General features: G+C 46.1%; 1 protein-coding gene across 3 annotated transcripts in view; it reads right to left on the minus strand.

Moving 5' to 3' along the window:
- Slc23a2 (solute carrier family 23 member 2) overlaps positions 1-14,209 on the minus strand; it is a 100,551-nt gene that overhangs the window by 21,263 nt on the left and 65,079 nt on the right. For all 3 annotated transcript variants that reach the window (XM_028878616.2, XM_028878618.2, XM_028878617.2), the window contains exons 6-8: positions 5,021-5,109; positions 4,038-4,102; positions 2,653-2,834 (exon numbers count right to left, since the gene is read on the minus strand). In XM_028878616.2, coding sequence (XP_028734449.1) covers positions 2,653-2,834; positions 4,038-4,102; positions 5,021-5,109 — 336 coding nt within the window. The remainder of the gene's footprint in view (positions 1-2,652; positions 2,835-4,037; positions 4,103-5,020; positions 5,110-14,209) is intronic.

Below are 14,209 nucleotides of genomic sequence, written 5' to 3' on the forward strand. Positions count from 1 at the left end.
CAGTGGTAGATCTGCTTGGCGATAAGGTCTAAATCTGTAGCCTGGGCTTTAACTCCTTCTACACCTGTCCTAGGAGCAGGAATGCCTGGGTTGACTACAGAACTTCCTAATTCCAGGACCCTGACACGTCCTCAGCCTGAGGCCCAAGTGGCTGCCAAGTCAGAGGCCATTTCTCCTCCTCCCAAGTGGACTGTATGAAGAAAGCAATACAGAGACCCAGGATGCGCCCAACCACCTAACAGGGTCTAGTCCTCTATCTCCAGTGGCTTTTCACTGCCACCTAAGGTAAGGTTGACAAGAAGAGTGTGTCCTCAAAGCTAAGATTAAGTATTCCAACTGCTGAGACAGCATCACTAGCTAAGAAAACCCACTTCCTGGCCACACTCCTAATGCCTGGCTGAGCACAGGCTGTCTGATGGGGTGTTTGGGTGAACTGGTAACCCATCCAAGTCTGACAGCTTAGGTCAAGAATGAAACCATTTATGAGGCCCAAGTCACTTCAGTTCCTCTGGGACAGAATTTACAAAAAGACAAAAAACAAAAACCACCACCACAACAAAACCCCAGCATGGTATCACGGAGTATTAAACCTGCCCATTTATTCAAGATGGACAGTCTCTATGACATCCCAGTACGTCCCAGCCCTACCTGTCATCTCTGTTTCAAGCAACACTACCTGCACTGTTCTCTTTTCAAATGCATTCAAGAGACTCACTAAGGAGCAGAGGGGTTAAGGAAAGTGTAGTTTGTGTCTAAACTGGAATTTCAAAAGAGGGGACACAGAGGCAAGGTCCTGGAAGACACTAATAGGCCCTACACAGATCAGAACGCGCAGAAAGGGCTGAGGCACAGGAAGCTGGGGGCCAAAGAGGAGCAACGCCCCAGCGAGGGACACAGATGCAGAACTTGTTGTGGCTCCATGTGGCAGATGGGGAGGGGTGAGCACAACAAGGTGGGGGTGTGGCTGTGCCACCACTACAACGGGAAAGGCAGCAGAGGAAATGGCCTGGAGGTCAGTGTGTCCCATTCAAAACCAGACACCAAGTGAAGAGGGACATGGGAGAATTAGCTAGAGTTTATGGGATGGCTCTAAGCTTGCGTGGATGTCTCTTGCATAGAGCACGCCTGTGGATGTCATGGGCTCCTAAAAGGATTGTCTAGAGGACGTATGAGGCACACAGAGTTCATTTTTGCCATTTATATTACTCTGGAAGAAATGCATCGTTTTCGTTCTCTCTCTCTGGTCTAGAGTGAACCCTCTGCGTGTGCACACTCTGCTCCACTCAGCCTTACCGGAAGCAGGCCTGTGAGGTCTCACTCAGACAGCTGGCTTTGGGTATTACTTTATTAACTTCCCCACTGTGGACACATGGTTTGCTGGCTACTGGAGAAAAGAGGTTACACGTACTTTATTTCTCTTCAAGCTCATGAATTCTCTCCAGGACAACTCTAATCACTCCACGGTTATTAATGCTGCTACTGTTACCTGCTAAATTATTAGCAATTGCTCCAATTTCTTTGCTGACTAGGAGTTATGTACATAAGATTTTAGTTTTGTTTTGTTTTGTTTTGTTTTAGCTCCTGTGTATTTTCCCCCTAATCTTCTTGTTATGGGTCTTACATTTTAATGTTTATAAACACATTGCCACCTCTCTGGTACTTACTACACTGCCCTGAGTTAGAATCCCTTAATGGCATCTTGCTTGTATAAAGAATGTTTTGACTGACCTTTGGTGAAGTACGAAATAAGAGACAGGAGTGAGTGTGAACGAGTTCCAGTTCCACCACACAGACTGAAAAATAACCCTGGCCGCTGACTGACCAGCTGTGTGGCTATGGCAAGGTACACTGCCTTGCTGTGTTTCTATTTCTTCGGTTGTTAAACATGGAGAACACAGTCTTGACCTTCTATGTAAATATTATACAAAGCACAGGGGCATGGTTAAAAAAAATAAGTGCTGAACGTTATTAAATATGGAATATTTCCCAAAACAAAAACTTAGAAATCTTCTTAGTTTTCAAATTTTTACTGGTTGGTAAAATTACAGCTTCTTGGAAGCATTAACCTATGACATAATCCTTACACCTACTCTATACGTTACAGAAAGAATGTGAAGTCTCAGTCTTATAGACGATTAAAGTCCTATGTGTCTTCATTAATATACAATAGTGACTGACATGTCAATGCATTTGGTGTTCTACACAGAAAGAAGACAGTGCCATGAGAAACTGTGGCCTTGCCACTGGAGCGCACAGCTCTGAGATCGGTGAGCACCCAGAGGTCCTCTGGGAACGCTCTCTGCCGCCAGTCTCATCTAAACAACGTAGCTTCCCCGCACAGCTCGCTTGCATGAGCCTTGGCATAACTTCAAAAGGCAGGAGCAAGGACAATCGCCATCTGACCAAATCTGACAGTTCTCCCTTCTCCACACATCACTGCTGCCTGCCTTTGGAATGCTGGGGCTGTTCTCAAGTCTCAAACTCTGATCTAGAATAATCACTTAATTAGCTCTCACATGAACTGAACAAAACTTAAAGTGTCTGAACATTCTTCTCTCTTCTCAAGTTAGTGTGACTGTTCCAAGTATCCCACAAGGCTGTCCCGCACAGTGGTAAGAACTGTCCCCACCCAAGTTCTCTCAGAACACTTACAGCATGGCAATGCCCCAGTGCTTCCCCGCTCTCTCTCCTGCTGCCTGGAAACCAGAGAGGCCAATGAGGGCCACGGTGGGTGTGATGGTCAGGGGTCCAATATACCTCAGCAGAGCCCCCGGCAGGCCAAGGAGGCCGATGACCACTTCTATCAATGAGGACATGATGATAGCTCCCTGGATCTGAAAGAAAAAAGGGCAGAATTTGAGAGTTATGTCTAACACTCAGAACGTCACCTGCAACCACAACTAACATCTCTGCAAGGCAACAAGTCACTATATCCTATAGCAGCATGACAGCCGGGACAGTCCCCGGGGCCTACAGAAAAGGTCTCTGAGGCCTAGTAAACCAATATGACATCACCGCTGTGAAGCTACCTGCAGAAATGGGTCCTGGGGACAAATCTGTCTGCCTTTTCCCTGCAGGGTGAGATGGACAAATCTGTCTGTTCTCAGACAAGCACACTTGCAATCCGGCCCTGAAGGCTATTTCAGCACTGTCAGCTTTAGAAGACCAAGCCCCAGAAAGACATTCAAAGGACAGAGTTGCTGACAGAAATTCTAAAAGAATGTCTTTGTCACATAAAGTGACATTTGTACTGTCTAAAAATTTTATGGTGACAATATGAATATATACACACTCGTCAGCTGGTTTTCTGTACCTGAGGACAGCTCCAATTAACTCTGCTCAAATGTACTATGACCTCCCCAAAATGACCTTTCTTTCACAAATAGGTATGACTACCAACTTGCCTGTGCTGAGAGGTCCATGTTAGTCAAGCCACCCTGGATGTGCCTGCCCATCGTGGAGCTTCCAGAGACAATTAGATAGTCGATGGATGGCTCATATGAGGACATGATTGAGAGACGGGGCCTTAGCTGAAGGAAGAGGACACTGAAATGTGTCCTTGGGAATTCTGTCTGCCCTGGCTCTCTGCATCCTTGCTCTCTTCCTAGCTGCCATGGGCTGAACAGCTGTTCCATGACCTCTCCACCAAGATGGACAAAGCCCCTCATACTGAGCTTTCTCTGTTCAAGCTGTTTTCAACATCCCAACACAGCAACAGGGCAGCTAACAACAGACAGACACATAGCAACCAGACCTCTTCTGTTGACAGCCAGCAAGCCTCGCTCACAGTCATCACACGGGAGGACGTGGGCACAAGCCTCGCTCACTCACTCACTCACTCGCTCACAGTCATCACACTGGAGGACAGGAGCAGGCAGGCCTGGGGACTGACGACATGAAGCTCAACAGTGGAAATGAACATTCTAGTAGTTGAAAACAAAAGGAACTTAATCAAAGCAACTGCAGTTTTGGGCACAGTCAGCAGCAAAGGTGAGAAGCACACAAGGGAGCCACAGGCGGCCAGTGCCATCCTTTACCTCCTGGATCCGGGGATGCCAGATGTGCTCCAGCAACTCTGCCGTTCCATTGGCAACTGTAATCTCTTGAAAACAAAAGAAAAAAGAAAGTTTTTCTGGAGTGACACTAATGTTTCATAGTACATATTTATTATAGCAATGATTTCTTCATTGTTTTAAGTATCAATTCCTAAAACTCAACCTGCAACAGTAGGGCTTATCCTTGGAGCTGGACTCCCAACACTAAGTAACCAAATGTACTCATTGAAAGAGCTTCTCAGTGTGTCAAAGGCTGACTGAAGTGGTGCTACCAGCCAGTGCCAGCTTCACAGAACCCACTCTTTGCAAGCAGCTACCTGACATGCCCAACAGCAAGGCTGCAGGCTGAGGTTTTAAAAACCTAGATAAAGCAGGGCCTTTTCCGGTTCCTAAATCAAAATCAATGGAGCAGGGAAGGCAAGGGAATCAGGAAAGCCTGGCTCCTACCATCTCAAAATATAACTACTCTGAGAATACAACAGGTCTGACTTCCTCAAATTCCTCGAGCTTATCAGGTTCCATAAGGATCTTTGCAATCAGTAAGGAAGGGGAATGAAAGTCGTTTGCAGAAAACCACAGTAGCCAGATCCTTAAAAAGCAAAGATGGTTCAGAGAAGGGATGCTGATGCAGCGACAGAGTGATTATGTAAGTCGTCAAATCCACTGAAAGAGAGGCAGGAAAACAGCACAAATGTTTTTCCATCCTATCCCCATAGTTATCAGTGTCATTGGCAAACAGAAATGAAGTCATTTCTGGCCCTTGCTTGCCCTAGGGTTAGGGATGAAGAGCGGATGTAGAGACAGAAACAGGCACGGTCCACAGACTGGAGCGTTCTAAGCTGCTAAGGGCCAGTACATTCTATGCTCAATACAGGAAGGAACACTGTTATTGGCAGGATGTCCAGGCCCCCTTTCCACCTGCTTTAAAGGACCCCAATGACATATGTGGAAATAACTGCAATTACCTGTGGTGTTACATTTCCATTTATCTAAAGACAGGATGGCTCGAGCAGGGGCCAAAAATGCAAAAGCACTGGCCTGAAACAGGGGTAACCTAAAAGAAACGAGACCAAAACCATGATCACGGCATCGGGAACTACCGAGGTAGTTCACTATTTGACAGCTTAACAGTCTTTTCCATAGACAAGCAGCACATGAGTAAACACAGGCACACCTGTAAAGAATCTCCGTAAAGATCTACAGCACAGAGTTGGGGCCACTAGCTTCTCCAATCACCCCCCTCCCCTGCTGCTCTGGCCTCAGGTAGTTCCAGGGGACCCCTGTGGTCAGTGCTAACACCCCAACACCAGTCCAAGGTGTTTCCTCTCCCCCTGGGGTGGTCACTGGGGATTTGGGCTTCCCTCTTCCTGCTGAGCTCTAGGCTCCCTAATAAACATCAGTGCACGACCCTCCTCCTCCCTTTCAAATTCTTATTCATTATTCCACTGCTCCATCCTGTGAGTTAAAATCTGCGCTAGTCACAGATTAATTAAAATCGTAGTAATAGTCTCTATGTATCCAGAAGGAAAGTTGTAAATTAGAATAAGAAAGTACAGATAATAAGTGTTCTGTTTAATCATACAAAAAATGTATTCTAACACATTTTAAAGGGTTCAGAAACCTGGTGAACTTCCCATTAAATCTCCTGCCCACATTCTCAAATTGAATGCAACTAATTAGATCACAGAGATTTTGCTATTTTTATTAGAAATGTAGAGTGTGTCAGCTAAGTTAACAGCATAAGAACTTAATCACTATTTTTCACAGTATTTGAGGGTAAAGTATAAGTTCTGCTCCTGCTGTCTGCAGGACTGTGAGGCCAGTTATACAACCTTAGATGATCTAGGCAGCCATGCCAGTGGCCTGGCTCATGAGGTAGGGACCCAGCAGCCTCCTGATAAGTTCTGTACCAGAGATGAAAACCACACAGAAAGACAAGTAGCCCTGGCCAAAGAACATCTGGCTGCTGGGTCATCCCAGAACCCAGTGTGTTCCTTTCTGACACTCCATTGTCAAAAATGCTCTCCTGGCCATTTTAACCACGGTGCCTTTAGTTAAGAGCAGGTAGGGTGTGGGCTGCAAGGTGGAGATGGGCCTCACAGTATACACAGCCAGAGGCCTTCCTGCCAGCCACTCACAGGGCACCCTCCACTGACCGAGTGGCTATAATTACTGGACTAAAGGGGTCTGGAGCACAGTGCCAGTAAATGTGAAGGTCACCTCTAGTGGAAATGTACATCAAAGGGAAAACAGCCACTGGCTTATGGAAAGTCCTCACACACAATTTTAGGACTTTATTGCAGGTTAAAGGGATGTCAGTACACCATTAGGAGTGGATGTCATCTTGAACAGTCCGAATAACACCTATTTTACCACAGTTTCAGACTTCAAGCAAGGCATCCTGGGGCAACATAACATGTATATTGAGTTGAATATAATATACATACATACACATTCACATTCACATTCTTGGTGGTGGTGGGGTTCTCATGATGTAGCCCTGGCTGGCCTAGAACGCACTATGTAGAGCAGGCTGGCCCCAAACTCCAAGATCTGTCTGCCTCTATCTCCTGAGTGCTGGGGTTAAGGGTGTGCAACAGGTCCAGCTGAACTGCACTTAGAAATCTTGACCATCACACTCATTGGCTATTCCTGGGAAGTGACAGAAGTCAAGGCTGAGTTCCACTCCTACGTCAAACCTCACTCTGAACCTGATCTCAGCACTACGGTGAGCATTTTAGCTAAGACAAAAAGGGTCCTAAGAGTGAGGCTGGAGAGAACCTCATCCACTGACTGGGACTCTGGGATCCTGAGCAGGTGATACTAGAATAAAGTCTGCTAAGACGGGCTATACGAGCTGCTTATGCTGGCCTCGTGGGCTCACCATTTTCAGCCAGATACCTGTCTGCATAGGCTGGTAATAACATGTGATTTACTGTGGGCTCTAAACTGTGGCCACAAATCAGAGACAGCACTAAATTCTCAGGAAATGCTACAAAAGCACACAAACAATTGGTAGTAGTAGTCCTGGGTGGGTAGGTGGGTATTTCCCAAGGAAAAGACTGGACCTGGCACGAGAACATCATGAAATCAGTCAATGCTCTGTTCGTCTGTGTCCACAGCACAGCTTCTGATTCCCAGGGTGGCGGGGTGGGGAGTGGGGGCACAATTCAGAATCTTTAGAGGGTATTTTATTTTTATTTATGTGTCTTTGTATATGTATGCCAGAAAAGGGCATGGGATCCCCTGGAGCTGGAGTTACAGGCGGTTGTGAGTCACCTAACGTGGTGGCTGAGAGCTGAACCTGGGCCCTCTGTAAGAGGAGCATGAAGTCTTAAAGGTTGAACTCTTAAGTGTTCAGCCATCTTTTCAGCACCACATCTGCATTTGTGAATCATCACTTCAAGGTGCAGCGGAGCCTGTCAAACCTCCTTAACCCCTGAGTCCCTTGAGCTAGATCTGTGGTTTTCAATCTGTGGGTCCAGACACCCTTGGGGAAGGGGTCACAACCCTTTCACAGGGTCACCTAAGACCATCCTGCATATCAGCTATTTATTTATATTACAATTCATAATGGTAGCAAAAAACATAGTTATGAAATAGCAACAAAAATAATATTATGGCTGGGGGTCACCACAATATGAGGAACTATAAAGGGTTGAAAACATTGGGAAGGTTGAGAACCACTGTGCTAGATGAAGGAATTAATGATTTTTCACTTGAACACAGTGACTTACTGATTTTAGATTTGCAATCTTCTGACTAGCTCTGTTAATGCTGTGCTAAAGTTAAATACTGAAGTTTTTGAATACTACGTTTTTATTAATAAATTTTTCACATTTGGGGAATGTAAGATTGTTTTTAATATGTGGACAATTCACGTCAACTTCTTAATGTGTTGCCTGTTAGGACAGATGTCAAGTGTCCAGCATCTGCCCGACACAGGCACAGCTAAAAGCAGATATGATGAAAAAGCTTCCTGGGGTTCCTGAGGAGCTTCTGCTGTGAAGGAAACAATAATTGTGGTCACCTAGGAAGATTAGCAGTGTGACTAGGATGAGATGCTGTGGGGCTCTGCCACCTGTCACTTATGCTTGTCTTAAAGATTGAGAGGCACTGAGTCACGTGCTGAGGGGCTATAAGGAACCAAGACAAAGAAAAAAGAGGTGTAAAATGGGGGCCACAGAATGGACACGGGACACCCAAAGAACACAGACCCTAAACCTCAGGGGAAGGCTCAAAGAGGGACAGTGAAGGTGAAAGGGGACCCATGGTACCTGTAGGCAAAACAAACAAACAAACAAACAACACACACACACACTGAGGGGACTAAGCTCTGAAGGATCACTGTGAGGAAAATGGGACATGCAGCTGCCACCTAGAAGCTATTCTCAGACATGAAAGTTGAAGCAAGCCATAGAGTTCCATCCAACAGGCCATGGCATAGCTCTAGGTGTGATTCTTGCCTAACTGACTTCCAAGTCCTTTGGTGTTGACTCAGGTGACTAGCTGGTTATGGCCAGCGCCTGCTAGCCATTTAGCCTCTAATGGCTCCCTTCCATACTGGCCTGCCCATCCTGTCCTGAAGCTGTAACTCCCTGAAGGGAAGACGCAGCCTTTTCATTCACAAACTTATTCGCAGGACCAATAGTAAAGAATTTAAGGAGCTACTTACAAACATGCTTGGAAAGGGGTTTTGTTAGAGGAGAATGAAGAAGTTAGGCTTTCCCAACATTGGTTTAGGTTGAGAACAGAGCAGAGGAAACACTACAATCACTCCAGAAGGAGAATGAATCACCCCAGGACACCATTAGAGAATGGCCTTCAATAGTTCAGAAGGTCCGTGTTTTGCAAAAGCACCAAGAAGGGGCCAACTGTATCTGCCCTGACAGAATCCATCACTGCAGTGAGGTCCGCTCTTTCTCAACACACACAACCACCAAACCTGATGCAAAACCTTCCATACCAGACGAGCCTTGATCTCAATCATCTGGACTGCAGAACAATTGAAATATAATAATCCTTAAGAGAATCAAATAGGCTTGGCTCTAAGGAACCAAGTTTTACCATTGATCAACCAACCACCAAGAGTATGGACTAGATGTCTTTGAAGAAAAGCAAGTGATGTACCAAAGAAAACTTTTTGTAAATTAGTAACACTTTGCTGTTATTTACTCATCAACCAATCAGCTGCTGGGAAACTGATTACATACCTAAAATATTTTACTCAAACACTTGATCAGGCATCAGTTAGAACCTTCTATATCTCCCAAGGGAAAAAAATGAAAACAAAAATGTAATCTAATATTCAGGCATAATTATATTCCTCTAGTTTCTAAAGCATTTGCAGTTCTTCCCACACCCAGTACAATCCAAGCCTGTTTGCCACATGCTAAGCATCCTGGCAAGGAGACCGCTCAGTAACTGCTAGTTACTGAGTCACACCGGAACCCATCAGTCAGGATGGCCCTCTGGGTGAAGGTACTTATTTAAGGTGGTGATTCTCTATTCCATCATGTGAGAATGTTTTCTCTCTAATAACAATCTGCCAGGTGATTCTTAGACTGTGTGATATTGCCACTAACTTTACATTCTAGCATGAGGTTTAGATATTATGGTTCTCTGGTCATTAATCAATCAATAATTTAAGATTTTTAATCAGGATCTTGCTATCTATGTTTATACTGACTTCCCATCTACGTTTATAATTGGCATCCTTTGTAACCAGTGTCTCCCTAGTTGTCCAATGCATCTTCATTGCCCCTTTCTCTCTCCTGAACACCACTGCAGGCACATGAATTCTTTTCATTCAAAGTTTTATAACTTGTTACTATGAATGTTCTTAATAATTAAATTGCCCAAACCTGCCTAAAGTGGCCTGTTTAAGGTGGTTCCTTTTTCTTTTCGAGAGCCCTCCCCACAATCTATCATTTTTTTGAGCACATCTTAGCTTTCTGGTGTGAGACGTTCCAGGTTCAACATGTCCTCTCAGTCCCCACTCTAAGCCACCTGCTAGAGAACACGAGTCCACTACACTAAAGGATGGCGTGAGGAAACTAGACCTGGACACTACTGGGCTGACTACTGCTGAGTGCTGCTGTTCCTGGGCCCTGTGTCCAGTAACCAGAAGTGAGGTTAGGTAAGCAGGAGAGAGAGAGTCAAGGAAGGGAACACTCCCAGCCTAACCAGCATCTCTGGAACTTTTCACATATCAGATCACTCCTTTTCCTTTGGATAGTCTCCCTTCCAACTATTCCAGTCTGTTAGCATAAAATGAAGCCAAACACAAGGCGGCAGGATATGGCAGGATATGGCATGGTTCTCTGGTGACTGCAATGGTGACTATGAGATTGTACACACTGGAAAACTCACCTGGTTACACATCTTAGAAAAGGAACGTTTTATTGTATGTTAATACGACTACTCATTAGATAATGACTATCTATTCATTTGTTTTATTTTATCTATTTTTGAGAAGAGGTCTCACTGTGTAGCCTTGGCTGGCCTGGAACTCACCATGTAGACTAGGCTGGCTTCAAACTCACAGAGAGTTATATCTACCTTAAAGGACACCTAGCAAAGAGAACTTTTTTAAAAAGCATGTCTCTCAGGAGGGATGGCTCAGCAGTTAAGAGTACTTGACTACTCTTCCAGAGGTCCTAGGTTCAAATACCAGCAACCACATGGTGGCTCATCAACCATCTGTAATGGGATCTGATACCCTCTTTTGATGTGCAAGACAGAGCATTCATATACATAAAACACATGAATAAATAAATCTTAAAAGAAAACAAAACATGTCTACCAATTCTTTGGGGGAATACATGGGAAGATAACATTGCTTAAGTACTGTAAAGTACAGCTGCTGTATAGTGGTCCTGAAGTCGTAAGAAGTGGAAGGAGCTACTTTCCTTCCTAACATTGAGTGAGAACTGTTTCCTCCTACTCTTGTCAATCACCAGCAGAGAGGTGAGAACTATGGAGGATGAGGAAGAGAATGGGCAATCTGTGGCACGGGGAATGTGCCAGGCTCACGGCATCAGACAGTCAAATAAAAAGGGTGTAGAGGGGGCTGGAGAGACGGCTCAGCAGTTAAGAGTATCACTGGCCGTTCTTCCAGAGGACCAGGGTTCGATTCCCAGCACCCACAAGGCAGCTCACAACCGTCTGTAACTCCAGTTCCAGGGGATCTGACACTTTCACACCAATGTACATAAAATAAAGTTAAACAAATTATTTAAAAAAAGGGGGGGGGGTAGAGAGCTGGGTGGTGGTGGCTTGCTCCTTCAACCCCAGCACTCAGAAGGCAGAGGCCAGCCTGGTCTACAGAGAAGGTTCCAGGACATCCGGGGCTACACAGAGAAACCCTGTCTTGAAAACAAACAAACAAACAAACAAAAATATACCGAGAAGAGAACAAAATTTTTAAAGCCACACACAGCTTATTCCTGACACCTTGAAGATTTAAAAAACAACAAAAAAGGGCTGGAGAGATGGCTCAGAGGTTAAGAGCACTGACTGTTCTTCCAGAGGTCCTGAGTTCAATTCCCAGCACCCACATGGTGGCTCACAACCATCTGTAATGAGACCTGGTGCCCTCTTCTGGCCTGGAATCATCCATGCTGTGTACGTAATAAATAAATAAATCTTTGAAAACAACAACAACAACAACAAAAAAGAGCAATCTCAGGTAGCATGGCCAACATCCCAGCCACCAAAAACATGCAACTGAGGCAGGAGAAGCTCAGGCCTCAGGAGGAGCTGGGTCAAATGACCTCTGTCCCACCCAAGTCAGGACATGCCTGCGTGGCCAGGGTGCACACCCACTCCTGTAACATTCGTCAGGGACATGCCACTCCACCAGGCGTCTGTCTCCTTTCCAGAGCTCAGGTAATAATGACAGCTCGTGGAACTGGCAGGGGCAGGCACCACCTTGCATAACACTCAATAACATGCTTATTATTATTTTACATCAGAGGGAATGGTCTTTGAGAAGCTAAGCAGCCTGGCCAAAGTCCCATGGCTGTAAGTGGGCCAAAGAGACCCAGGCCACTGAGTCTATAGCCCCAGTGAGGCTGACTAGAAATGATGTCTTTCAAGGTAGGTCATTTCCCTCCAGGTTTGCACTGGCCTCTCATCTCAATGTACTATTTAAAATGCTTCCTTAGTGGAGTAGGCAGTAAACTTTACTTGTGGGGAAAACTCTACAAGCAGCTATTACGTGCTGCTTGGCATGGCAGAGTACAAAGGGCCTAATATCACCGACAAAGTAGTTGTGGTGACACATTCACCCTGAATCATCCCTGCCTCTGGCCCCATCTCCCAGTTCACAACAAATAAGAGACTGTGCAGCAGATTAAACAGCATCGTGAGAACACAACCAGACAACCTGGGATCACAAGTCGATGAGACACCTGGTCTGGACTCTAAAAAGATGATATAGGGAGGTAAGAGACCAGACACGTAGCAAGTAAAGCAATATGAGCTTAATTGGACCATGGCTTAGAGAGACTTGGGGAACAGTTATAACACATATTTTAGGGACAACTGGGGAAATTAAATGTGGACTACAGATTAGATGATATGACAGAACAATTATTTTCTCGTTGAGAAATGGTGTTATGGTCACTCAGAGACTATCATCCCTATGATAGTTTAGGGTGGGCCATCATGCTATCTGCAATCTTATTTTCAACTGGTTCACAAAAACTAAAACAAACATAAGACCCCTCAGGGGTGAAGAAACTCGGGAAAACTTTCAACCTCCCTAGATAAATAACCACTACGCACTCCAACAATATGTATGTTCAAGGTCCCCAGATGCAAGACCTAGAAGTGTACTGCCCTTAGTGAGTCTCATACACACACACACACACACACACACACACACACACACACACACACACACCCTGGCCACAAGAAGCTAATAAAACAGAAGACAGGAGAGTTTCTCCTACGGACAGTGGCTAAACCAGAACTTAACTGATCCAGTGGCTCTCAGCAAAGGAATCTCTGTGTGCCTGAGCAGGTTTGTGCCCGACCACAAGGGGCCCCTTTGGTGGTCCCTACCCTCTTACACTACTGGGGGATGACGGAGTGGGCAGGCTTGAGGAGTCCTCTAAAGCAGTGGGGTTCTCTCTCCCCCAGCCACAGCCATGAGAAGAATCAGTAAGGCAGGGAAGCACAGGCTTCAGAGCAGCTCTCTCCACACGAACTCAGGGTGTCTGTGCAGAGGTGGGGGCCTCCAGACAACTGCAGGCTGGCCGGCTGTGGGTTAGGAAGACTCTGAGTGACCCTATGCCCGTGACAGGGAGATTTAAAAGGGTCGGCAGCAGCTCTTAGAACAAGCTCAGGGACAACTGAAACTGACAAACCAATGAACCAGAGCGAGAACTCTTCAGTCTCCATCACGGAGCGAAGCAATGAAGACCATGACAGCAGAGTCCTCGGGAGAAGCCAGGCAAGCAGGGAGAGGGAGAGGGAGAGGCATTCTGCAAATCACCTCACCCAACAGACAGACGTTCTAGGGGGCAAAACAGCCACTGGAGTCCCACAGGTGAGGGTGGGCCTCACAACCCCCAGGGGAAAAGATGGTGGTCCCCAAAGGCACAGAAGACATTCCTAGGCAGCAAAGTAGGGAAGACCTACGGCAGCACTGTACCACATTCCCTACAGCCCGGAGAGCGCGTCACCGTCACCGCGGCGGGGACAGCAGGCACCCCTAGGAGGCTGCTACCCTGCGCTTAGCTTCAGGTCTGAGAAGGGACCCATCTGTTTCATCATCTTTGTGTCTCAAAGATCAATTTTAGCTTCTTTCATTTTTGGACACAGGACCTCGCTATGCAGTACCGGCTGCCCTAGAAGTCTATATATAGACCAGGTTGGCCTCAAGCTCAAAGTGATCCACCTGCCTCTGCCTCCTGAGAGCTAGGATTAACAGCGTGCATCACCTTTCCTGAATTCTATTTTATGAACAAGATAAAGCTAGGTTTTCAGGGCAGCAGAAGGGAAGGGGGAAGGACCCAACCCCGACGACCACTCTTCACTGCTCTCCTTCCACAGAATAGGAGGCCCACCCTTCAGAGGCAGGGCCCATATACCTTAGCTGCCCAGGGATGGAAGCCCGGGTGCCAACGAATGGCAGGAAAACACAC

This window comes from Peromyscus leucopus, chromosome 4 (genome assembly GCF_004664715.2).
Source record: "Peromyscus leucopus breed LL Stock chromosome 4, UCI_PerLeu_2.1, whole genome shotgun sequence".
NCBI classification, from domain to species: domain Eukaryota; kingdom Metazoa; phylum Chordata; class Mammalia; order Rodentia; family Cricetidae; genus Peromyscus; species Peromyscus leucopus.